Raw genomic sequence first — 25,130 nt, 5'->3', positions numbered from 1 at the left:
GTTTTTTTTCAACATTATTTATTGATTATTTATTGTTTTGATTGCAAAAACAAAAATTTATAAATATAATTACTGGAGAAATAATTAAAAATTATGTAATTTTGTTCATAAAAATTTGTTCATAAAAAATTTGTATAAGTTTTCAAAAGATTAATACTTGGAATTGGTATTTAAAAAGACTGTACATTACATCACTTTATTATTTAGTCTAATAAAAATTATATCAATATAATTTGTTAAATAATCAGAGTGTTCAGTGCGATTATATGTATATTAATATTAAATTAAAAAAAAAAAAGGACATGTAAAATATATTCACATAAAAATATATCTTTAAAGCAATCTTTATAATGTTATGAAAACTTTTAAATGATTATAAATTCAGTCTACCAAAATATAAAAAATAAAAAAGGCTGATTTATATTATTCTTTAAGAAAGATAAAATCTTGCATAGTTTATTATTTTCATAAAAATAAAATATCATAATTATATAGCTAAAAAATAAATTTTTTTTTATTTATTTGTTATCAATATAAAAAAATATTATTTTTGATCTCAAAATTTAAGTTCTCATTCTTACTATTATAAAAATAAAAATGATATGTTATATTCTTTTCCAAAAAAGAAATAAAAAAGTGTTTTATTTCTTTTTTTTTATATTATTAAAAAATATGCAAAATGCATTTCTTTGATATTGAAATTAATTAGTTTTTTAATTTTTTATAATCAATAAAATTTTAAAATGAAAATAAGTGAATAATATAGCATAATATATGAAACAAAAATAAATTAAAAAAAATTATATTATTTAAATAAATTTATTTAAATAAAACCAAAATTTAATTTTCTATATCACTGCCATTTAATATAATTTAATTAATTAAATTATATTAACGATTTAAGTTTATAAAATTTGATTGATTATATACATTATTATTTTTAAAATTATACGTCTTCATATAGACATGTTAAATATAAATGTCTAAATGAACAAAAAGTAATATGAATTATAAATATTAATAAATTGCATAGCAAAAATATCTATATAAAATATAATAAGTAAATATTTAAATTTATTGAAATACTTGTATAATAAATAAAGAAAAGAAAAAAATAATAATATAAATATATAAAAAATATATAAAAAAAATTAAAATTTTATGTAAGTTTTCATAATTTGTCAAAGAATTGTTTTTTTCTGTACATTTAACAAATCTGTTGGGCTTGCATCTCTATCATTTATATATATATATATATATATATATATATATACATATAAACACACATACATATATATATATAAATATAAGAACTTGCATATAAAAAGAGAACGATATAATATATATATGTATTATGCATATGTATATAGTAGTATAAAACAACTATTAATGTACTTCTATAATATAAAATACTAATAATATTATATGTGCAAATTATATGATATTATGATAATTTATGTATATGCTGATATAAATATGTATATTATTAGATTCCCTAGTCTATGTACTATTTTCTGTATACTGAAACAGATTTTCGGATCAAATGATATGTTTATATATCAAACTCTATAACATGTAACTATTTTCAATATATATATTCTGAAAATTACTCTTAATTACTCAAAAATGGCTTATTAGGGAACATTTATTTTAGTTTATAACTACATGTTAGAATCTGTTACATTGTTAAAACTGTCAATATGTAAATAATACATAAACTTATTACATAGGAAATTTAATCGAATTTATTAATGCAATATTTAATTTTTATTGTATGTTTAATATAAAATTAACATTGTTATATTTTGTAAATATAGAGCAAAATTAAAAGATGCACAAACATATTTTACTTTCTCATAACAATATATTTTTTTTAATTATTAAATATTAATTATTAAGAAACAAAAAAATATATTTTATCTTTACAATTAAATGGAAATTCAATCATTTATAATTATACATTTTTAAGAATGGAATGCATTCCAAATAAATATATTAGCTTATAAAATTGTTATATTATAGAGATATTATTAAATGTAATTGTTAATGTATGAAAACTATATATATAAATTAAAATATTATAAACATTTTATTAAAATGTTTATATATTTAAAAAATTGTTTTAAATATAAATTCTTGACAAAAATTGAAATTTTTTAAATTTTTCAAATTATAACTTTATAGATATAATAAGTTTTGTATTGAATTTAAAATCAAGTATGTAATTTATTTTAATTCAATTTTATTAATTTTATTAATTTTATTATAATGAATATAACAAAAATATAAATATTATTAAAAAGAATAAAAATCTGCAAAAAATTTATCTTTTTATAAATATTATATTTGATAAATTTATTTATAATTATGAAACTAATCACATGCTAAAACTTATTATATTCATATCTTTGAAGGATCGATTTTAAAGATCAAAATAAATATAAAAAGTGTTATATAAAAGTATTAATTAAAGTTTATTTATTAAACTGTACACAATTCACAAAAGTTGGACAAGCAAAAATAAAACTATCTCTGTTTTGCTTCGTTTAACGTAAATTTTAATTATAACAATAAATAAGCCTTAACTAATATTTTTGTATATATCTTTATATATTTTTGTATTTATTTTGGCTTTCAGAACGACCATTTAAAAATGTTCCATAATATGTTAGCACTCTGTATATATTTTATTCTATAGAAAAAATTGAAATATTTATTTTGTTGATAATTATTCTATCAAAATATGTTATTATATTTTAAGTAATAATCATATTATTAGTTCACATTAAATGTAAAATAAAAAAAATATTTAGTAAATATACAAAAAATTGTATAAAAATTATTAATATTATTATTAATATAATTAAATGATATATATATTGTGTTTTTAAATATTTAATCCCCAACATATAATATAATATATAATATTTATATAATATTTTATTAATTATTAAACCTCAATAACATTTTTAATCTTTTATATATTTTTAAATTTGTAAACTATTATTATAAAAAATTTTAATTTTTTAATAAGTTTTAAGTTTTTTAAGTTATTTTATTTATATATGATTTTATATCTATATACGAATAATACAAAAATATTTATCCAATAAAATTAAGAATATTATTGATGAAAGATTATCTATTAATGATGATATTTTTAAGAATTTTATTCTCTTTGTTTAATTATATAATTGTATATATTTGTATAATTTTTAATCAGTTATCCATGTTTTCCATAAAGTTTTTTCCTGTTAATATAAAAAGTTAAATATTATATGAATTTGATTAATAATTTTCTCTTTAATAAAATATAATTTAAATTTTATTTTATTTAATTTCTTAAAAATATAATTTCAAAAATGCATAGGAAATGCATTACATGATATAATATACAAATAATTTTAACAAAACTTACAGTTGAGATTTCATTGTTATATAAATTTTGATAATTCTTAAGAAGTTCTATAGTTTCTTCTTCTACTTTTTTTATTATGTTTTGTATTTTTTTCAGCTTCAAATAATCATCATTATGTTGAACTTGCATTTCTTCCAACTTTTCTTTATATGATTTCTTATTACTATAATTTAAAATTTTATTAAATTTTAATAAGACAAACAGATGTATTTTATAATTTTTATTAAGAATATCTCTTTAATATATTACTTTTAAAATACCTTAATAATTGAATGTTTAAATTACGTAAAGGAGAAAGACGTTCTATATAATGAGCATGAATTTCACTTATTTCATCTTCTTTATGCTGATCTTTTTGAACTTCTAATTTTTTTTCAAGTTTTTCAATATCTATTTTGAGAGTATTAACTTGCTTCTTTATATTATCTTCTTGTATTCTTATTTCTCTGAAAACAAAGAATATAATATTTAATAAAATAATATTTAAATTTTTCATGAAAATATATTATTAAAAAATTATATAAATACTTTAATCGATCATGTATATTTGGAACTTCAATAAATTTCTTTAATTGTTCTTGAATAAAAGTTAATATATTTTTCTGTTGTTCAATTAAATATTTTTTATCTTGAAATGCTTCTTGCATTGTTTCACGTTCTTTAACTTTAGCACTTTGCTGTTGTTCCAATTCATTTAAACGTATTTGATATTCTTCTGGTGATTGTACAATTTCTGATTGTAATTCTGTTATTGTTTTACTTAACTATAATACATATAATGATAATAATAATAATAATATATTATATAAATGATTTTAATTTATTCCTAAATGTTAATTTACCTTTAATGCTTGTGCTTTATAATTTCCACAAAGTTTTACTGCATGTTGTTTTTTCTCTTCTGCTGCTGTCATTCTTGTCATTAGTTCAATATATTTTTGATTATTTTTTTCAAGTTTGGATTGTAATTTTTGGATTTCTACAATGTACTAAAAAAAAAAAGAATATAATATAATAATAGGAATATAAAAGAAATATAATATAGTTTAAAATATAAATATATATTCAATGTTTTATTAATACTTTTTCTTTTGATGATAATTGTTTTGCTACATGCAATGCTCTATCTTTTCTAGTTTCTAATATTTCATTTTTCTTTTCTAACATATCATGTAAAATTTTTGCTCGGTTTTGAATTTCATTAACTTTATCTTCAATATCTGATTCTTTGTTAGTTGCATACAATATGAAATTTGCCAGGAATTTTGCTTGTTTGCGTACTTTTTTTGATCCTAAATAATATAATTATTTTTTATTATTAGTAACTAATTTATTATTTTATAAATTAATTTTTAAATACAATTACCTGGACTAGTTATATCTGTAATACATAGATCTTTTAAATATATTCTATCACATATTTGAACCATAACAATATGTAAATTTACAAGTCCAATTATAGTAGAATCTTCACAGTATTGCATAATATCTTGTTGTTCCATTGTGGGCTTTAATAAAGTAAATTTTTTTAATTTTTATTCAAATAATAAAAGTATTACTATGTATATATAATATAATATAAATAATAAATATTTTCACCTTATCAAATGTATTAAAATCGATATGAAATCTTTTTAAGAAAGTATTAATTAACTTGACAACAAACTCTTCTGTTGGATTTTTTAAATCTTTTATGCTTGATGGAAGATTAGCTTCAATTAAAATATTATGAATTTTTTCTAAATCTAAATCCATACTTTTTTTATTTTTTATAATGTAACTTTTTTGAATTTTATTATAAATTGTATTTTATGTATGTAAAGTAGTTTCATGTGACGGTTTAGTTTTAAATATATTTAAATTTGATACATGCGCAAATGATCTCTTTATAATGAATTTTCAGCCGAAAATTATAAATATTAATATTTATTTAATATTTTATGAATTTAAAAAATTAGAATCAAATTAAAATTAATAATTTTCTATAAAATTTTGTATAATGTATTAAATTTCATTATATATTTTATTATAAATTTTATTCAATTTCTCAGATATTTATGATTTATTATAATTTTAAATAATTATATATTTAATAGATTTATTTAATAAATAAATTTGATTACTTTTAAAATATTTTTATATGAAAACATGTATTCAGAAAAATTAAATCATATTAGTGATTTTAATATCATTTTAATATTATTATTAATATTATCAATTATATAATTAAATATTATATCTTATTTTTAAAATCATTAATAATAATTTACATAATTTTATAATAAATTTATTGATTTATCTATGTAATATAAGTGAATTTATAAATTGATGATAAATAATATGTATTTTTTTTTAAAAATATTACATATATTGGTAACACTGAATGAATCGTAAGCATATCAGAACTTTTACATATGATAGGCTACGTCACCAACGAATCTGTACAAAGTTTTGTGTTACATATTTTTCTATTTCGATTATTATTTTCAAAATAACAATCTTTTTGATGCTTTATATTTCTGTATTTTAAGAAGTTTCCTTGTCAAAAATGGGATCTTCTCATAGTATTGAAATACCAGGAGGTGGCACAGAAGGTTACCATGTATTGAGGGTAAAAAAAATTTGTCAAAATATTATAATTTTCTTTGTGAATTCTTTCAAATATTTTCTTATTGAATGAAATAAATTTTACTACAACTTTCAGTGGTTAATATTATAATATATTATAAATTTACTATGATTTATTACAATTTAAACAAAAATCAATCAATGAATTTTATTATATAATTTAAAATTTAAATCTAAAATTAAAAGTTATTTTTCAATAAATATAGCTATCTTTTTGTTAGATATTTAGTAAATTTGATTCGAACCTCATCACTGAAATAGGTACAAGAAGGTTCTCCTGGTCAGAAAGCTGGTCTAGAAGCATTCTTTGACTTTATTGTAGCTATTGGAAATACTCGCTTGGTATGTTTTATGTCAATTTTTATTTTTAATTCATATTATATATTTAATTATTAATTCTATATAATTTATATTAAATTATAATTTAATATAATTTCTTTTTATAGGATCAAGATAATGATACATTAAAAGAGCTTCTTAAAAATGGTGTAGATAAAAAATTAACACTTACAGTATACAGCAGTAAAACACAATCTGTAAGACAAACTGTTATAGTACCTAGTCTTACATGGGGTGGACAAGGCCTTCTTGGTGTTAGTGTAAGATTTTGTTCTTTTGAAGGTTCTAATGAAAATGTTTGGCATGTTCTTGTAAGTATAAATATAATTGAATTACAAAAAATTAAAAATTGCATAAAAAAATTAAAGTTTCTTAAATTATTTGTTAGGAAGTATATCCATCTTCTCCTGCTGAATTAGCAGGTTTACGTCCTTTCACAGATTATATTATTGGTGCTGATTCAGTTTTACATGAGTCTGAGGATTTATTTACTCTGATAGAAGCACATGAATCTCGATTTTTAAAATTATATGTATATAATACAGAAGATGATTCTTGTAGAGAAGTTACAATTACACCCAATCATTCTTGGGGTGGAGAAGGAAGGTAGTGGATTCATTATTATTAGTATTTTAAAATATTTTATTTTATGCTTTATATTTTATAAAATTTTTATGCCTTTACAGTTTGGGTTGTGGAATTGGATATGGATATCTACATAGAATACCTATTAGGAATATTCAAGAACACAAATCGAATAATTTATATATGGTGCATATCTAATGTTACATGAAATTTATCAAAATATATATATATAATAAATTTTATTTTTTTCTTTTATAGAGTAATGTTAAATCTACTATTTCAAATCAAGTCACATCAAACACTACTCATACAGAAGGAAGTAATGTAGTTACTAACATACCACCAGGTTTTTCCATACCACCAAACTATATTTCATCACAAGAAAACATTATAAAATCCGAATTTGAAACTTCTAATGTGATGCAAAGTACTTATGCACCAAACGTTCAAACATGTAATGTTTCTCAATTAAATCCTGCTACTATTGGAGGATCTACTACTACTAATTCTATATCTCATGTTATATCTAATCAAGGAATTATAAATGCAACATATAGTAAGTATTTATAAATGATTTCAATATTCAAATAAGTAAATACAATGATATTATTCCTATTTAGATAATGATTCCACATTAAATCAAAATAAAATGCCAAATATACCTGGTATGCCAACAACTCCACCTTTATCAACTTTTACTACTAATACGACAGTCTTAAATGAAACAACAGGCGTTGTTGGAACGTCGAAAAATTTTACAACCGTACAAAGTAATGTATCACCATCAATACAATTCAATGTGCCTCAATCTCATGTTGTAACGACGCCCATATCGTTACCCGGAATGCCACCTATTACCGTTAGTGCAAGCTTACCTCAAAACACATCTTTTTATTCGTCTGTTCTTCAACAAAATGAATTAACTGAAGTTAGTACTGTTCCCACATCTATACCATCAACAACGCAGTAACGATCATATTATTTCTAATGAAAATATCTGTTTTATAACAAAGTACATATTGAAGAATAAAGGTAATAAAGAGCGTAATGTATCTATTATGAATATATTGTATTACTCGTACTTTATGCGTTTATACTTTATTATTTGTTTAAACGCAATGTAAACAAATTTTCAGATATGCGAGGATAAATTATGTAATTCTGTACATAGATAAAGACTATTAATTACTTAAATTAAAATCAAATTAAAACAATTTTAAAAGAAAAGAAGTATTAAATCTTTATATCATAATTAATCTGTTTTTTCTTATAGTTTTTCTTATTTAACTGTAACTATGAATTTTATTTTTCAATCACTATAATTTAAAAATAACATATATATAACATTGTATATGCAATATTTGTGTTATATAATTTATCTTATTGTATAAGACTACAACTTTAAATTTGTTATCAAATAAATAAATAAAATATTTACATATTGAATTGATATATATTGAATGAATGATATTTTCATATTTAAAAATTAAAAAATTATTAATTATTAGATGATTTATTATATATATTTGCAAATATATTTTTTTCCAAAAAAATACACATGTAGATTATTATAATTTTAAAAATACTCATAAATAAGAATGATAATTTTGGATAAAAATCATTTATTATATATTGTACAGATAAATATTTTTTCAAATACTATAGTATAATATATAATATATAAATATATAGAATAATAAAGATTTTAATAACTAATTTAAAAATACTAATTTTTTCCATACCGAATATTTTGAAAATGTTTAAATAATTATTTCAACATCAACTATTTCCTCTTCACTTGGAAGAATAAATTTTGATGGATCTATTAAATTTGGATCAATTAATGGCAAACCATTTTCTTCTCTATAACGAAGTTGTAGATATGCTTCACGTTGAGCCCAATCTTTCAGAAGTGGATCTGGTGCATAACCAATTATAACAGCTCCAAATATTAAGACTACAGAGATACAAGTAAAAAATGTTATATGCATGGCTTGACGATCAACTTTCTTATTTTCAGTGTCAAATCCATAACTAACCCATGCATCTTTTACTTCATATAAATCTTCTTTTTCAGTTTTTTGAGTTGGTAAATCACTACGATATATTCTATTACATATTTTAATCTCTTTTGGTTTTAAAAACATCAATCCATTCTTAATTCTATGAGAACGAACAAGTCGTAATAACATTGACATTCTTCTTTAATAAATTATAATGATTTTTTGAGAAATTATTTCTTGTTGTAATTTCAAATTGTTGTAGTTTTTTCTTAAATTTATAATTTTTCTTGTCTGAGAAATTTTTTTAATTTAGTTGTCAATATATTGTACAAATTTTAAAAATCAAAATTATACATATACAACTTACTTTGTAGGTTAAAACCTATAAATATATAGATACGAAATTCGTAATTTAATATGAAAGTATAATAAAATGTTTAGATTCCGAAAAATGTCTTAATTTGAATTGAAAATTAATTATCAGTTTGATGTGTATTACGTATCTTTTATTTACTTTCTTGAATATGGAATACGTAACTTCATGTATGGTATAGTATATAGGTTCCAAATAGTTATTTTAGGTATATAAAAAAAATGATAATAGCTAAAGAAAAATAAATTATAAAATATGTTTATAAAATTAAAAAGAATATTTATTTTCATATGTATTTTTATAATGAAGTCTATTATAAAAATTATATTTACTTTATAGTTATAAATCTAGTAATTTATCGTATTAATATTAAAAAAATATTTTATAATTGATTATAATGAGAAAAAATTTTAAACTATTTTTTTTTATATAATTTCGAATTACACAATATACAAAAATTTGTTAATGAAATAGAATAAGAATTTATTAAAAACAAAAAAATATTTATTTTTATATTAGTTTAATTTAATAAAATTTAATAATAATTATATATTTGCATAAAATATTAATTTTTTTTGTATAACATTTTAATTAAAAGAAATTTACAATATTTTACATATAATTTTATATGCTTTTATCATCAAATTTTTGAAAAAAATGTATATAAAATATATGGATATAATAATTATAAGTATAATTAAATAATTAAATAATTATAATAATATATAATTAAATAATTAAAATTTTAAAATATTTTAAAATAATTAAAATTTAAAAAAAAATATGAATTAATTTTATTTGATAATAACATGAAAGATAATATAATAATTTAATCTTTAATCAACAAAATAAATTAAAAAGAAATATTTGGATTTTTTTTCATTTTCGTTTATTATAATTATAACAATAAATAAAAATGTTATCATAATTTTATAAATTAATAAACAATTATTATTAAATGAAAATTTATTTTATATTATAGTTCTTTATTTTAAATATAAATTAATCATAATTTTATAAATTAATAAACAATTATTATTAAATGAAAATTTATTTTATATTATAGTTCTTTATTTTCTACAATATTTTCTTTATTATACATTTCATTATTCTCTTTTTGAAATATAGATTGATATATTTCTTGCCATAAAAGATTATTTATATCTTTTGTATTCTCTTCATTTATATAAGAAAAATGATGAATATAATTTTTATGTAATACATCTAATATTATTATTAAGAATATAAATATGAATTAAATAATAAATTTTATATTAAAAAGGATACATCCTGTAATAGTTTCTTTAAGTTTTTCATAATCCCATCGTATTCCTGTTAATGCTTTATATAATAAAAATTTTCTTCTATAATTTAAAAAAAATTATAAAATTTATATAATATAAGAATATATAATATATAATATATAATATATAATAAAAGAATAATAAAGTACTAATAAGTTTACACAAACCTCCCTTTATCTAATAATTCTTGATCTTGTAAATTTCGTTTACATATTTTGAGTTTATTTCTTTGCAATTCTAATAGCTGATATTCTTTCAAAAATTTATCTTTTTCTTCTTTTATCTCTGTCTTCAAAAGTATTAAATTTTAATTTTTTACTAAAGTCAGTGAAAGAAAAAATTCTATATATCAAGAAATATGTAAAAATTACCACATGATTCAAATGTTTAGATAAAAGATTATTTTTATATTCCAACGTTTGTTTTTTGGATTGAAGATTTTCTCGCATAGAGGTTATTTTTAATGTTAAATCTTTGATTTTTATTTCATCTTCTAAAAAAAATATCTTTTGTATCTTTAATATATATACAAATAACATGCAAATACATATAATAATGTAATAAATTACCATTGCAATGTTGATTTTGTTTATTTTTAACATGATTGATTAACTGAATCTGATTTTGCAATAAATCTTTTACTTGTGAATCCGTAATATTTATATGTTTTTCTTTAAATATTATTATATCATTCATTATTATGTTTGCAATAATATTCTCAATAATATATTCAATTAAATATCTATAAATATAAAATTCTATTATTAGTTATTTTCATTCACTAAATTTGAAATAGTACTATGCATTGCTACCAATAATAAAATTTCATTTTATTAAAGAACATACTAGCATAGAGTAAATGTAGAACAGATTTATCATTCAATTTTTATAATATATAATGAAGTCTTCGTTATCATTTTCGTGCACATACGATATTATTATAATTTAGAATGGAATAAAATAACAATGCTGCGAAAATGGTAGAAATTCTAATATGTTATGCATTATTATATTTGTATTTACAATAGAATTAAATAACAGCGATGGCAGGAGTTGTAATTAAATTCTGCAATAGTTATATCACAGATTAGATAGAATAAGAGTAGATCAATTTCTTTGATTTGGTATTTCTTTTTTGATGACTTTCCAAATTTGATTGCTAACGACTTAGAAGTTTGATTTTGATTTAAGTCTTCTGCTCATAAATAATAACCACGAATATGAAATGATTATTATAATTATAATAAAAACCAAGTCAAGTAAAAAATATTTATGTGTAACAGTTACTATTCAATATAGAAAAATTTTTGTTATGCAAATAATATTGTTGAAAAAATTGTGATACATATCACGAACATCGATTATTGAATAAAACTAGAATTATTTTAACATTATATTAACATTATGTAACTTATTAAATAAATAAATATATATATATATATATATATATAAAATAAATATATAAATTAGTTATATATTTTCTATTTTAACATTATATTCTATGTTTTCTCTGACTTTGTTACAAAATAGATATAACATAATTTGTTTATAACGAGTACAGGAATTCAATTTAAAAAAATATTGAATTTAGTCAAAAGTTGATAAAATATTTGTTATAGATTATTGATATAATTAAGTATTTCTAAAGAAAATAATAAAGAGAAAATAATAATAGTGTTAAATCAATTTTTATCTTACATTTATTTTTTTTCTATTTGATTATATTTATACTATATAAAATTTATTTTAGATTATTTTATTTTTGCACTCAGATTCATATATGTGTTTGTTTATTATTAATTAATTATCATGTTTAATATTATTTATTATTAAGTAATTAAAAAAATATGAATTCATTTAATAAATATATTTAAAATATATTTAAAATTAAAAAGAATTATAAAAAAGTAATTTATATAATTTATATATATATAATTTAAGTAATATTAAATTAATTAATATAAATTAAATATTACAATTAATTAATTTTTTAAATTTCTTAATTTTAACAACTTTTGTGATTTTAATTGATATAATTACTTACCGCCATAGTCATAATTCTTATATGTATAAAAGTATTGGATATCTCGTATAACTTTATTATTCAGAATATCTTATTTATTCTTCATAATATTAAAAAGTGTTTCAGATAAAAATTGAAACAATTCAAGAAAATTAAATTCTAATATTATTAATTTTTATTGTAAGTAACTACATAAAAAATTTGCAAATTTTATATTTTAAATATATATATATATATAAGTTAATATCTCGGTATTTTTTATAAAAAAAATATGAGAGCATATAACTTGAAAAATTGAAAGAAAATTATTAGTTTAGAAATAAATATTAGAAATTACTAATAATAATTATAAAAATAATTATATTATTATTTATAAAAATAATTATTAGAAATAAATATAATTAAATATTTCTTAAATTTATAATTTTTGATTATAAATTGGTTATTAGTTTATAAAGGTTTTTATAAAGAATAATATATTGTATAATAATATGCTGCATTTATATATTGTAATAATGTTTTAAATAATTTTATATGAAATATTTCATTTATTTTTCATATTTAAATTTGGATAAAAATTAAATAGTTTAAAATTTATGAAGATCAAAATCATTTGTTTTTTAAATGGAATCATATATTTTTTAATATATAAATCAATATATTTTTTTTAAATTATTTTCTATAAAAATTAAATATTTAACTATATTAAAAAATTATTTTACCAAATATTTAATAAGTTTTTATAAAGAATAATTTAATGTATCCACTAAAAAAAATAATTATATTATTCCTATAATAATTTATTTATATTGAAAAACTATTGATTTAGAAGATTTCTAGAAGATATTTTAATTTAAAGTTTGCAAAATTTATTATATGAAAGACAATAGTAAACACACAATGATATTCCACTATCTATACTATCTTTTTTTTCATATGGTTTTTATAAATATTAAATTAAAATATCTTCTGATTTTTTGATACAAATAGATTAATATTTTTTTTATAATAAATAACTAAAAACTAGTTCTAAATAACTTCTGTTAAAATAATTTTTTGGTAATTTTTTCCTTGTGTGATATTCAATTAAATTATTCAGTTAAACAAAATAACTTATAATATTAATAAATATTATGATTCAATGCTAAATTAATAGTATAAACATTTTATTTATATTATAAACAATAAGTAACTAAATATATACATATTAGTAAATGAGGATTACATAAAGTTACAATAGATGATATTTTAAATCGAATTTAAACAATAGTCTTATCAATATTGGATTATATTTAAATATTTTTTGAAATTTTATTAAAGTTATTTAAAATTAAAATTGATATTTTTTAATTTTATTTGACAAGAACTAAAATATAAAAAGAATTAGAAAAAAAATTAAATAAAATATGATAGATAAAAAAATAAGAAATTAATAGTTTTCTAAAATAAATAAATTGGAATTTTATAATGTTATGTTTGAAATTTTAACTTTTTTTTTTAGACTTTATTAATTTTGGAAAAAATTAAATATAATTTATTCAAATCCATTGTTTTAAATCATAAAGCAAAAGAACTTGAAATGTAAAGTTTTATGAGATGATAATTCTATTTTATCTCGCTTATGATAATACATAATAATAGGTAATAATAAGTAAGATTATTAATTTATTTAAATATTATTAGTATGCTCCAAAACAACAAAATTACAATTACGAAAATGAATATTTTATATTTATATAAAAAAACTTTCCTATAACAATCCTATAACAAATTAAAAACCAACAATATCACTGAATAAAAGTTTTTATATTTGAAATTTATTAATTATTAAAGATTTTAAAAATAAAAATAAATTTTATTTTTTATTAAATTATATATTTATTAAAATAAAAGTTTTATTATAATAGAAGTATTTTGTAAGTGATTGCATATATTTAAAATTCACTTCATTCAATGTATTTCATTTATAACAATGTATGTAATTTGAGTATAAAATATAAATTATAATGAATGTAAATCATAATTATTAAATATTATAAAATATATATGAAATATTATATGTATTATGAAAATATTATAAAATATATATATTTTAATAATCATAATTATTAAAAATTACTATCTTATTATATATAATATAATAATTTATTATATTATATATAATAAAAATAAAACATGTTGATATTTATATAATTATAATTTATATTTTATAAATAAGTAACTAATAATATTTATATTTTCTAAACATACAAAATGTATTATGTTTTTAAAATATAAGAAATTCATAGAAATTTTGCTCTTTTAGAAATCCTTTATATTAAATTATACTAAAAATTTTTATTCAACATATAAATCAAATAATACAATTTTAAAGAATAAGAAACAAATAAATTTTATTAATAAATATTGCAAAATATTGAGCAATCTATAAATCAAAATTCAAATTTAAAGGATTATCATGCAATATATTTAAAATAAAATGATTAATATAATAATATTTTTATATAATATATAAAAAAGAATTTGATATTTTTTATTAATAAAATTATTAATAAAAAATATTAAAAACTTGTCATTTAATACTTAAAAATAGAGAAAAAATTTATAAACAATCATTGACATTAGATTAAATTCTAAAATTCTACTTATCTTTAAATTTCTTTAAAAGTAAAAAATAAGTAGAAAAACAAAAATTAAATGAAATAAGTAAGACATAAGAAATATATAAGGCCATAATGCTGATATATCTTATATTATTTTGAAAAATACAAACTTTCATTTGATATGAAAAGAAAAATGAAATTATTTTTAAAATTATTTTTCAAACATATATTTAATAAAATAAAAAAATTATTTCATTTTATTAGCAGTCAATATTATTAAGATTTATTGACTAGAACAGAGTTTAGCTGATTATTTTAAATATCAATTACTATTTATTTTTTAAATGAATTATTATTCTAAAATATTATGGCCTAAATAATGGATATTTAATTGTATATTAAAATATTTATTATTTTTATAGTTTTTAATGTTCATTAAAATTATTTTTTAATTATTTAATTCTATATAAAAAAAATTTAATGTTGCTTTATATAAATGAGGCACTTGATTAACATATTATCTTATGATATGCATATTTTTGAAATCAAGAATCATTATTGAGTAAATTCACATTCATAGATATTTTTTGAGAAATTAAAATATTAGAAATTCGTATATGTTCTCTATTATTTTGAGTATTACTTGATTCAGATCTTGAATCATCATTATTAGTATTGTTATTATTATTATCTTCTTGAGAATTAGATGAAGAAGGATTATCTGTTTGAATTAAAGTTGTGTTTAAGATATTATCCATTTGTGCTACTTCATATCCAGATAGATTTCCATTTATAACTTCACGTGTTAGTTGTCTAAAATTATATATAATAATATATAATATATAATAAATATTATAAATAATATAATATAAATATAATATAAATATAATATAATATAATATAATAAAATAATTATGCATATATAATTATGATTGAATAAACATATTTTTCTTTTTTTTTTGAAATATTTACTTACTCTGAAGTCCAATTGTTAGATTGATTAGACAAGTAATGTAATGGTTCTGTTGCATTATCGTTATTTTGATCGTTTTCATAATTAAAATTTGTATGATCCCTATATGGAGGTGCACAACAAGTAGCACGCACAAGATTATTCTTATCTTTCAAATTTTTATTATTATTAAAAGGCACTGGAGATGACTTTTTTTTGCAAGTGATAAAAGGACCTGTAAAATATTAATGTAATGATAATTTATATGAAGAAATTATATTAAACATCATATTAATATTATCCAAGTAACATACATAATTCTATATATGTTATTACCGCGTTCTGAACAGTCCGCAAGTAAATTCAGCGTTCAAATAGGTAGGTATACTGTAATGAAATAATTGTTCTTTTTCGTAAAACAAAATTAACCGTTTTTTTCACGGTTAGTAATTTTAAACACATAAGAAAATGTTAAAAAGTGCAAAATTAAGACACAAAAGCTGCAAACTACAGTGCTTATATATCTTAATTTACAATTTAGCGTGAATTTATTGAGATTGTTTTACTACAAATATCAAAAAAAATATGTTAAATAAAGTATTTTTAAATAAATAGATAATAAGCTATAGATAAATCTACCTACTTATTAATAACAATCATAATCGTTTGTTATTTAAATAAATTTTTTTTTAGTGCTGTTCTTAAAAATAATGGTATTTATAAGTATTACTTACTATTTTCTAAAGGTGGAGCAGTGGGTTCCATAACGCGAAGTTCTCCGCTTTGTTTTATCTTGTTATTTTGTCGTTTTGATGTTCCTAGAATTACATATTTGCAATTATATTTTATCTTCCAAATAAACTTATACTTATATAAAAAAAAAATTAAAAATATTTAAATTTATTACTTACGTTTTTTATAAAATATAATAATAAGTAAAGTCAATACTCCAAAAATTGTTAATATTCCAAATGTTGTATAAATAATTATATTATTGTTCAATCTGTATGTTTCTATATAAAATAAAAAAGGAAAAATTAGTACAAACAAAAATTATGATTTTAAACAAAATTTTTCAAATTAATTTTTTATTTATTTACCGGAAATACTTTGTTCTGCATTTATTTTTCTACATAACAACGCCATTTCTCCAGTACTTAATTTTTCAGCGGTATAACTGAAATATGGAATTAATAAATATATATAAAATAAAATTATATATAGTATATGAATATTTAATAAAAAAAATTGGAAAAAGAAAGAAAACTTAATTAAAAAATTAATGAATTACCCAGGAAAACAGGGTCCACATCGAGAAGGATGTCGTGATCTTCCTTCGCTATTTTCTTGTCTATTATACCTGCTGCACTGGGTAAAGTCAACACATCGTTCCGATACATGATAACAATATTGTTTATCGGGACAATCAGTATCATCATGACAAGATTTTTCCTCTATCGTAGCCTATAAAATAATTTACTTTTAATTATTTTATAACTTTTGAAATTTAAATGATTCAACAGATATTAACTATAACTTATACATATATGTTTTGACAACTTAACTTATATAAATATGATTTTTAAACAATAATCGAAATGAATATTATATTATAATAAGTTTTTTATTATTTATATATTGATATAATTATTTATATATTGATAAACATAAAATTAAGCTGATTATAATTTTTTTAAGAATTATAATTTGTAAAAAAATTAATTAATATGTAAAAATTAAAAATATATAAAAATTGTAAAAATTAATTATTATTGTAATTAAAATTTTCTATAAATGATTTTATAAAGATTTTTATTTATATAAAATATGTATCATTAGAAAAATAAGAATTAAATACAAAATAATTTAATAATTTAACAATAATTTTATAATCCAAATATTACAAATACTTTATTGCAATTATTTTTAAACATAACATAATATTTAAACATTATATATATTTTTATACATTTTTAAGTATTTTCTATAAAAAATGGATGTCTATAATTTAATTATAATTATTTAAATAATTATTTTTTAACTATATTATATAATATTATTCATTATTGAAATAAAAACAGTTTACATATAAATTATATAAAATGAAAAATTCTGTAAAAATATTTAAAATAATTAATTTGATATAATTGATTGATAAATCTATATAACAATTAAAAAAATAATATTATTTTTTTTCGATTTTATTCGTATAAAGTAACATGGAATTTGAGCACTTCCGATTTAAAATCGAACTCATATTCTCAATAATTCTTCTGACCTATATATCAGTATATCAGAAGACACTCCAAAAAAATTATTTTTTTAAACTTATTTTTTATGTATTTACTATAAAAAATAAAAATTAAAAATTCATAATTAATTTATGATAAAACAAATTAATATTTATTTTTTATATCATATTAAATAAATTATATTATTAGATAATATATTTTATATAATTTATTATAAATATTATTTCTATAATAATAATTTACAAAATTATAATTATATCAAATATGTTTAATATTTTTTGAAGATTATATAAATAATCATATATTAAAAAATAAAAAACAAATTTTATATAATTTATTATTAACATTTAATCTTTTATAAAAAGGAAAAAAGTAAGCTATATATTCCAAATTTTTGTTTTTATATCATAACTTTATCAAATCTTATAATATAAAATAAATATTAAGAAATAATAAATCATTGTTTATAGAAAGAAGAAGTATAGTTTAATATTTTATTAATATTTTTAATAAATTGAGTGTAGAATTAAAATATAGAAAAATGATTTTGCAATTTTTGATCTTCCAGTATACCACCATTTTGTTTAGGACAAGTGCCACCATTTGACAGTTTGATTTATAATTACACAGAATGGATTTACTATCGATTATTTTAATAATATATATAAAATTATTATATATAAATAGGTATTATTTATATTAATTTTTTTTAAAATACAAAAATAAATAAAATTAATAATAACAACTTAACAATAATGATTTTTTATATTTTTTATAAATATATTCATTTTTAATTATCAGAATGCTTTCTTCATTACTGTCGAAAATTAATTGTTCTAGAATATAATAATGAAATTTTCTTATTATTTTTCCTCTTACTAGGATTGGATATATATTGCATAAATATCATAAAAAATGCTAATCGTATATATAATATTATATATATGTATATATATATATATAGTTATATTATATTATATTATATTATATTATGTACTAAAAAATATTAAATACAATACTAAACATAATACTAAAAGATAAGATTAGTTTTTTCATTTACAAAATAATCAATATTTTTTCTAATAAAATTATCGTAATTTTTCTGGGATTATAATATCATATTTTTAATTAATAACTACATTATAAATTATAAATTATATATTATATTATTTTTTATATACTAAATTATTTTTAGCATTATATATTCGTATAAAATATATATTAATTGCCACGTTTTTTATACAATAAGAATATCACATATTACAAATAATTAAAATTTATTAAAAAGACTTTTATTATTGATAAATTTTTAATATTTCAATAAAATATTTTTAAAATATTTCAATAAAATTTATTAGTCAAAATTTTAAATATTATATGTATAGGTACAAATATAAATCATTATAAACTTTGTTTAATTTTTCATATAATGCTAATGATATAATTCAATAAATTTTTATTTCTTTTATTTCTGCTATATTTATGATATTTATATCTAATATGAATACATAAATTTAAAACCACTTGTATATGTACTTTGTATATGTACGTATTATATATATTGTATACAAAATTGTATACACATACACATATACACACACGTACACACATATATATATAGACACTGTATCAAAAAATTATTATATTATAATATAATATAATAATATAACATAATATATATTATAACTGCTTTCTTATTCCTTTGTGATATTATTTCTATAATGGCTGCAGAGATTCCCGGGCGAAAAAGAAAAAAACGACAGTTGAGTGACTCATCGCGGCGCGCTTATGTCGTACTGAGAACTGCGTGGAACATATTCCGGTTTCAATAAAAAGATCATGGTGGGATTTATATAAATTATAACATATTACATAAATTTTTATACATCTTTCCACATTTTAGTTTATCATTAAATTTCATTTCAATGAAAATAATACTTGATATCAATAATAATTACTATTTATCGTATAATAAAAAAAGTTTGTTTACAAAGAAGTACAATTGTCCATGAAATCGAATATATATATTAAAAAAAATATTTTCAAAAAAAGAATTATTAAAGATAATTAACACTTGAAAAGATGATGAAATCATGATGTTAAATTACAAAATTTACAATATTTAAAAATCTTTAATAAATAAAAGAATTTTAATATTTATTTTAATAAATTAAAGAAATAATATAAGAAAAAAAATAGAAAGATTTTAGAAGACATGGCAATGATTTGATACTTCTATCATATGTATATCACTCTTGTAAACTTTATATATGATCTTTATATATGCAAAAGATTTCTATAAATATATAACATATTTATATGTTTTGCTAATGATATATAGTGTATCTCGAACTTGATTGTATCAATTTAATAAAGTGGATAAATCTTTAACGAAACAATCATATTGATTTTGATTAAAAGCTATTAAAATTTGTTGAATGAAATCATTCGATTACTTTCTATTGAAAATAAACAGAAGAAAGAAATAAAAAATTACTTTACTTACCATTGGAAAATATGATGTAAATGTATAAAGGTCGGAAATATGTATTACTTTTGTGATTGTACTCGCATGTACGTAATATTTGTCTGAAGATAGTTGACAGGTTCATCCGTGTGTAGAGTTTCGCACGCAAAAACAAATGCACTGTTTGAAATCCACCTGTAGTCTGATGCTACGATCGCCGGCATATACTGAACGTGTTCAGACCTGCTCACGACAAGACAGGTAGTGGGGGTGGCGACAGTAGTGTAGTTGATTTATATAGGCCCTTTGTTTCTCAAGAAAAGTATTTTCTATTATATATAGAAAATATCGCAAATAGAAAAATAAATCAATTACATGCAATTTGAAAATTTTATACATGGATATATATATATATATATACATGCAATTTGAAAATTTTATACATGGATATATATATATATATATATATATAAAATATTGATTCTTAATTAGATTTAAATTTATAAATAATTTACAAATTTATAAATTTATTTTTTAATATATACGTCACAGAAAATGTGCATATAATTTCATTCTATTTTAATTACATTTATTACATTATATAATTACATTTATATAATATTATATTAAATTAAAATTATATTATCCATATTAATTTATTCTATTTTGTTTATTTATAATAAAATTTCATAGTTTTAAATTATCTGTAAAAATAATTATATAATTATTATGTTACTAATACAATTATTATATAAATATAGCATATTATTAATATTAAATGTTAAAACATATAATATGTACTCTTTATAAATAAATAAATATAAAAATATTAACTTAATTTATATAATTTGTACTAAAATTTTTAAATAATTACAAGAACTGCAAAATAAAATCTGTTATTAAAATTAAAAAAAAATCGAATTTTATAAAAAACATTTTTATAAAATACATATATCAATTATTTTTTTAAAAAAATTAATTTTAACTAATTTTTTAAAAAATTATACATTTTACAATTTTTTTTTAAATATAAATAAAAATTTCTTTTAAAAAAATTTGTATTTTTTTCTTCAGTACTTTTGATCAATTTTTATAATGATATTTTAAAATGAGATATATGCATAATTACCATGTAAAAGATAGAATAGGAACCTAAATATATACAAATAATAAGTACAATAAAAGACATATTTTTTTTTCTTATTAAAAAACATTTTTTTAAAGATTTTCTAATATTTTCTATAATTTTCAATTAAAAAATGGAATAAACGAAATTTATATTAATTACAATCATAAATATTCTATTAGTTTATGATAATAAACCATAATATAATATGTATAAATTCTGTTATCAAAAGTATTATATTTGAATTCGAATTTAATTAAAAAATTTTCATCATTCATAAATTTTAAAAAATATATTTCGCAATTTTTTTTGATATTTCAAGATATTTTCAAATTATAATTTATATTATATTATATTTATAATCATATATAATATAATTATAGTGTACTATATTATATTTATCTTTAAATTATTTTATTTTTACTTACCATTATTTTTCAATAACTATTGGTAGAAGTATATTTAAAAACAAAATATAATGAAGTAAAAAACATAATATGTATTTTCATTTTAGTATATATGTACATACACTGATAAAATGGAAACAGCCTTATTTCTATTAATTTATGATAATAATAAGCCATAATATAATACTTAAAGTATTAAACACAAAATTCCAAACATTTCTAGAATATCATCATATAATTATTTTTAAATTACAGTTATCAAGAGTTTAATGTTTAAACAGTTTCTGTATTTTGTTATATTTTGTTTTTTTTAATTATATTAATGACCATGATATCAGATATTAGTTTGAAATATATTTTTATTTTATAATCTGTTATTAAAATGTGTTGCTATGTATCTTTATTAAAAATTAATATTTTAATATTTGAAATTTTTTCTTTTTTAATGATATATAATAAGTAATTTCTAATTATTTTCTATTGCAAAATTTATACATAATGTGTGTTTGTATGCAATAGCAAACAATTTTAATTCTATAATATTAAAATTATCGCATTATCTATCATGTAACTTTTCTTCAACATATAAGCTTTTTTTTAATAAAAAGAAACCAATTAATATATAACATATAAAAGGCTACCATTCTTTTATAATGTTTTTTTCTTTGAGGTATCCAAATATATGAACCATTCGAATCTTCTTTCCAGGTACTACTTCATTTATCATATTATGGTCTGTGCTACCTTATTTGTTATTCGCAATAAACAGGCATTCACATCACTTCCATACTGTTATGTGTATTTTCTGTAAATCCCAATGTAGATGTTGGTGCATCTTGCGATGTTTCTTCTAATGATTGTGCATCCATGCCTTCTGGTACATTATTTGTTGTTGAACTTGTTCCATCATCCCAATTTATTTTAAATCTAGTGACACGAGGTTTATCTCCTAAGATATTTCTTTGTACTTTATCAAACTGAGGCTGAGGTGGTGGATTTTCTCTAAGTTCTGCATCTGTGTATTCATTATTTATAAAGTAACCAACACGTACAAATTCATGTCCTCTATATGAACAAGTTAATAAAACCACTGTAACTCCTAAAGCATCATTCACTGGAATTCTACTAACATCTGGAGGATCGGCCTAAAATAAGATATAAATGCTAAATAAAATTATATGAAAAAAATAATATATTATAAGTATTAAATATATATTTAACTGAAAGATTTTAACTGAAATTTAGAATTATTGTTTTATTATTAATTAAATCATTATTTAAATGATATTTTCAATATACCTGAAAAATAAACATATGCCTTCCCTCAGGTATTGGACCAACATAAATTGTGTCTAAAACTTGATCAAATTCTTCAGATTCAGCACTACCGACATAGATCATTTTCCATTCCAAATCTATAAAACCATTATTATTATTATTATAATATGTTACATGTTGCTTATTTCAAACAAAGCATTTGATACAATATTTAAAAGAAAATATATTAGAATTAAAAAAAAAAAATTAAATATAAAATAAATTAGTTTCTTTTTCAATTACAAAATTGTTAAAAAAGATATTATTGATTTGTCCTTGAAAAATTCAGTATTAAATTATTAAAACTAACCTAGCATAAGCACTAAAAATATTCGGACATATAGTTATTTTTAATAATGTTAATATCAAGTTAGAAATATATTTTATAAAATAAATAAAGGTTAGAACAACTACCTTCTTTTAGTTCTTCGATACATTCGAAAGTAACTTCGAACTGGAATGGATTTAGAAACGGCGAAGGATTATCGAGAACAGCTACATTTGCTAACTGAACTTTAGCCATCGTTGATTTTGTTTAATGAATAATTTCACCGAAACACCGTGAATTTTATAATAACAATTTTAAAGAACTGTTTATCAGATTGTATTCTTTATACTGAATTAGAAAATTAATCTTTTGAGAGACGAAAGATCTCGAATCAAAGCATAAACAATTTCATTCCAGCACACAGCTTGCTTTGGCGGCAAACGAACCAAAGGATGTTTCCGGCCTTTCGCGAACAACCGAAACTTCATATGATATTGTATATATGTATATGATAGCAGTCATAATATACATTTTAAAAATTAGTGATTTTAATTCGATGCGAATTTTAAGAAAAATAAATATTATTTTTAATTTTATATGAATTATTCCGAATATTTATTTGAATGTAATTATTGTAATTTAAAAATATGTTCATTGCACTGTTTTGAAATTTTTACTTTTAAATATTAATTACAATATAATTTGATTTTTTATGTGTAGCATAATAAAATTATAAAATTGGATTTTAAAAATAGTGAAAAAGACAAAATAAAATATATTTATAGAAAAGATATTTACTTACTTTAACAGTAAAACAGATTATTTTAACTATTTTTGTTTTTTTCTTTATTGTTATTTTTGCATTTTAGATTTTAAAAATATAATCATTTTCTTATTTTATATTGTATAATGTACCAATAAAAAATAATTTATAAAACTAAAAACAAAAATTATTGATTGAAATTCAATTCAAATGATTACATAGAATGAAACTCCCAGAATTTTAGTGTGAAATTAAACATGTTCATTTGTAAGCATTGCAAGTACGTTTTTGTTCTTAAGAAT

The 25,130-nt window shown here is 17.9% G+C and overlaps 6 protein-coding genes across 9 annotated transcripts; 1 reads left to right on the top strand and 5 right to left on the bottom strand.

Annotated features, from left to right (window-relative positions):
• Positions 1-3,110: 3,110 nt before the first annotated feature.
• LOC122716843 (probable kinetochore protein nuf2) lies at positions 3,111-5,206 on the bottom strand. The gene is made up of 8 exons (XM_043940289.1): positions 5,018-5,206; positions 4,785-4,926; positions 4,502-4,710; positions 4,261-4,407; positions 3,947-4,182; positions 3,679-3,864; positions 3,419-3,581; positions 3,111-3,251 (listed from the first exon to the last, which is right to left on the bottom strand). The coding sequence occupies exons 1-8, from the start codon at positions 5,171-5,173 to the stop codon at positions 3,216-3,218; spliced, it is 1,275 nt and encodes a 424-aa protein (XP_043796224.1). The 5' UTR covers positions 5,174-5,206; the 3' UTR covers positions 3,111-3,215.
• Positions 5,207-5,844: 638 nt separating this feature from the next.
• LOC122716817 (Golgi reassembly-stacking protein 2) lies at positions 5,845-8,018 on the top strand. Its single transcript, XM_043940241.1, has 7 exons — positions 5,845-6,029; positions 6,308-6,388; positions 6,493-6,696; positions 6,774-6,991; positions 7,072-7,156; positions 7,229-7,526; positions 7,591-8,018. Exons 1-7 carry the CDS (start codon positions 5,967-5,969, stop codon positions 7,938-7,940), a joined length of 1,299 nt encoding a protein of 432 aa, XP_043796176.1. The 5' UTR covers positions 5,845-5,966; the 3' UTR covers positions 7,941-8,018.
• A 607-nt stretch (positions 8,019-8,625) lies between these two features.
• Positions 8,626-9,389, bottom strand: LOC122716832 (NADH dehydrogenase [ubiquinone] 1 beta subcomplex subunit 11, mitochondrial). Its single transcript, XM_043940269.1, has 2 exons — positions 9,341-9,389; positions 8,626-9,264 (listed from the first exon to the last, which is right to left on the bottom strand). Exon 2 carries the CDS (start codon positions 9,166-9,168, stop codon positions 8,731-8,733), a length of 438 nt encoding a protein of 145 aa, XP_043796204.1. The 5' UTR covers positions 9,169-9,264; positions 9,341-9,389; the 3' UTR covers positions 8,626-8,730.
• A 1,017-nt stretch (positions 9,390-10,406) lies between these two features.
• Positions 10,407-11,931, bottom strand: LOC122716835. Of its 2 annotated transcripts, none has more exons than XM_043940271.1 (6): positions 11,497-11,931; positions 11,220-11,392; positions 11,022-11,143; positions 10,818-10,939; positions 10,634-10,710; positions 10,407-10,570 (listed from the first exon to the last, which is right to left on the bottom strand). In XM_043940271.1, the coding sequence occupies exons 2-6, from the start codon at positions 11,344-11,346 to the stop codon at positions 10,407-10,409; spliced, it is 612 nt and encodes a 203-aa protein (XP_043796206.1). In that variant the 5' UTR covers positions 11,347-11,392; positions 11,497-11,931. The 2 variants fall into 2 exon arrangements, with proteins under 2 accessions (XP_043796206.1, XP_043796207.1); XM_043940272.1 differs by having other exon boundaries at positions 11,674-11,931.
• Positions 11,932-15,780: 3,849 nt separating this feature from the next.
• Positions 15,781-21,185, bottom strand: LOC122716844 (GATA zinc finger domain-containing protein 4-like). 3 transcript variants are annotated; one of them, XM_043940293.1, is made up of 7 exons: positions 20,987-21,185; positions 17,520-17,692; positions 17,329-17,405; positions 17,140-17,241; positions 16,963-17,046; positions 16,253-16,463; positions 15,781-16,089 (listed from the first exon to the last, which is right to left on the bottom strand). In XM_043940293.1, the coding sequence occupies exons 1-7, from the start codon at positions 20,987-20,989 to the stop codon at positions 15,822-15,824; spliced, it is 918 nt and encodes a 305-aa protein (XP_043796228.1). In that variant the 5' UTR covers positions 20,990-21,185; the 3' UTR covers positions 15,781-15,821. The 3 variants fall into 3 exon arrangements, with proteins under 3 accessions (XP_043796228.1, XP_043796226.1, XP_043796227.1); XM_043940291.1 differs by lacking the exon at positions 20,987-21,185 and adding an exon at positions 20,068-20,126; XM_043940292.1 differs by lacking the exon at positions 20,987-21,185 and adding an exon at positions 20,086-20,120.
• A 1,449-nt stretch (positions 21,186-22,634) lies between these two features.
• LOC122716812 (histone chaperone asf1) lies at positions 22,635-24,557 on the bottom strand. The gene is made up of 3 exons (XM_043940231.1): positions 24,212-24,557; positions 23,780-23,895; positions 22,635-23,625 (listed from the first exon to the last, which is right to left on the bottom strand). The coding sequence occupies exons 1-3, from the start codon at positions 24,318-24,320 to the stop codon at positions 23,254-23,256; spliced, it is 597 nt and encodes a 198-aa protein (XP_043796166.1). The 5' UTR covers positions 24,321-24,557; the 3' UTR covers positions 22,635-23,253.
• Between the last annotated feature and the right edge of the window lie 573 nt (positions 24,558-25,130).

Source organism: Apis laboriosa, unplaced genomic scaffold (assembly GCF_014066325.1).
Source record: "Apis laboriosa isolate Shangri-la unplaced genomic scaffold, ASM1406632v1 scaffold49_cov149, whole genome shotgun sequence".
NCBI classification, from domain to species: Eukaryota; Metazoa; Arthropoda; class Insecta; order Hymenoptera; family Apidae; genus Apis; species Apis laboriosa.
The sequence above is the reverse complement of the archived record's forward strand: the minus strand, read 5'-3'. Positions and strand labels throughout refer to the sequence as shown.

Bases quoted from the DNA above. Each gene is read 5' to 3' on its own strand.
- LOC122716832 (XM_043940269.1), bottom strand. From the start codon at position 9,168: ATGTCAATGTTATTACGACTTGTTCGTTCTCATAGAATTAAGAATGGA.
- LOC122716843 (XM_043940289.1), bottom strand. From the start codon at position 5,173: ATGGATTTAGATTTAGAAAAAATTCATAATATTTTAATTGAAGCTAAT. The intron at 4,183-4,260 runs GTAAATTAACAT...TATGTATTATAG, and splicing joins ATAAAGCACAAGCATTAAAG to TTAAGTAAAACAATAACAGA. The intron at 3,582-3,678 runs GTATTTTAAAAG...TTTAAATTATAG, and splicing joins TTAAACATTCAATTATTAAG to TAATAAGAAATCATATAAAG.
- LOC122716812 (XM_043940231.1), bottom strand. From the start codon at position 24,320: ATGGCTAAAGTTCAGTTAGCAAATGTAGCTGTTCTCGATAATCCTTCG. The intron at 23,896-24,211 runs GTAGTTGTTCTA...ATGGTTTTATAG, and splicing joins TATCGAAGAACTAAAAGAAG to ATTTGGAATGGAAAATGATC. The intron at 23,626-23,779 runs GTATATTGAAAA...ATCTTATTTTAG, and splicing joins GGCATATGTTTATTTTTCAG to GCCGATCCTCCAGATGTTAG.
- LOC122716844 (XM_043940291.1), bottom strand. From the start codon at position 20,091: ATGTGTGTACGTGTGTGTATATGT. The intron at 17,406-17,519 runs GTAATTCATTAA...TCCATATTTCAG, and splicing joins TGTGGACCCTGTTTTCCTGG to TTATACCGCTGAAAAATTAA. The intron at 17,047-17,139 runs GTAAGTAATAAA...ATGTAATTCTAG, and splicing joins TATTATATTTTATAAAAAAC to GAACATCAAAACGACAAAAT.
- LOC122716835 (XM_043940271.1), bottom strand. From the start codon at position 11,346: ATGAATGATATAATAATATTTAAAGAAAAACATATAAATATTACGGAT. The intron at 11,144-11,219 runs GTAATTTATTAC...TATTTTTTTTAG, and splicing joins ACAAAATCAACATTGCAATG to AAGATGAAATAAAAATCAAA. The intron at 10,940-11,021 runs GTAATTTTTACA...ATACTTTTGAAG, and splicing joins CTAAACATTTGAATCATGTG to ACAGAGATAAAAGAAGAAAA.
- LOC122716817 (XM_043940241.1), top strand. From the start codon at position 5,967: ATGGGATCTTCTCATAGTATTGAAATACCAGGAGGTGGCACAGAAGGT. The intron at 6,030-6,307 runs GTAAAAAAAATT...TCACTGAAATAG, and splicing joins AAGGTTACCATGTATTGAGG to GTACAAGAAGGTTCTCCTGG. The intron at 7,157-7,228 runs GTGCATATCTAA...TTTCTTTTATAG, and splicing joins AATCGAATAATTTATATATG to AGTAATGTTAAATCTACTAT.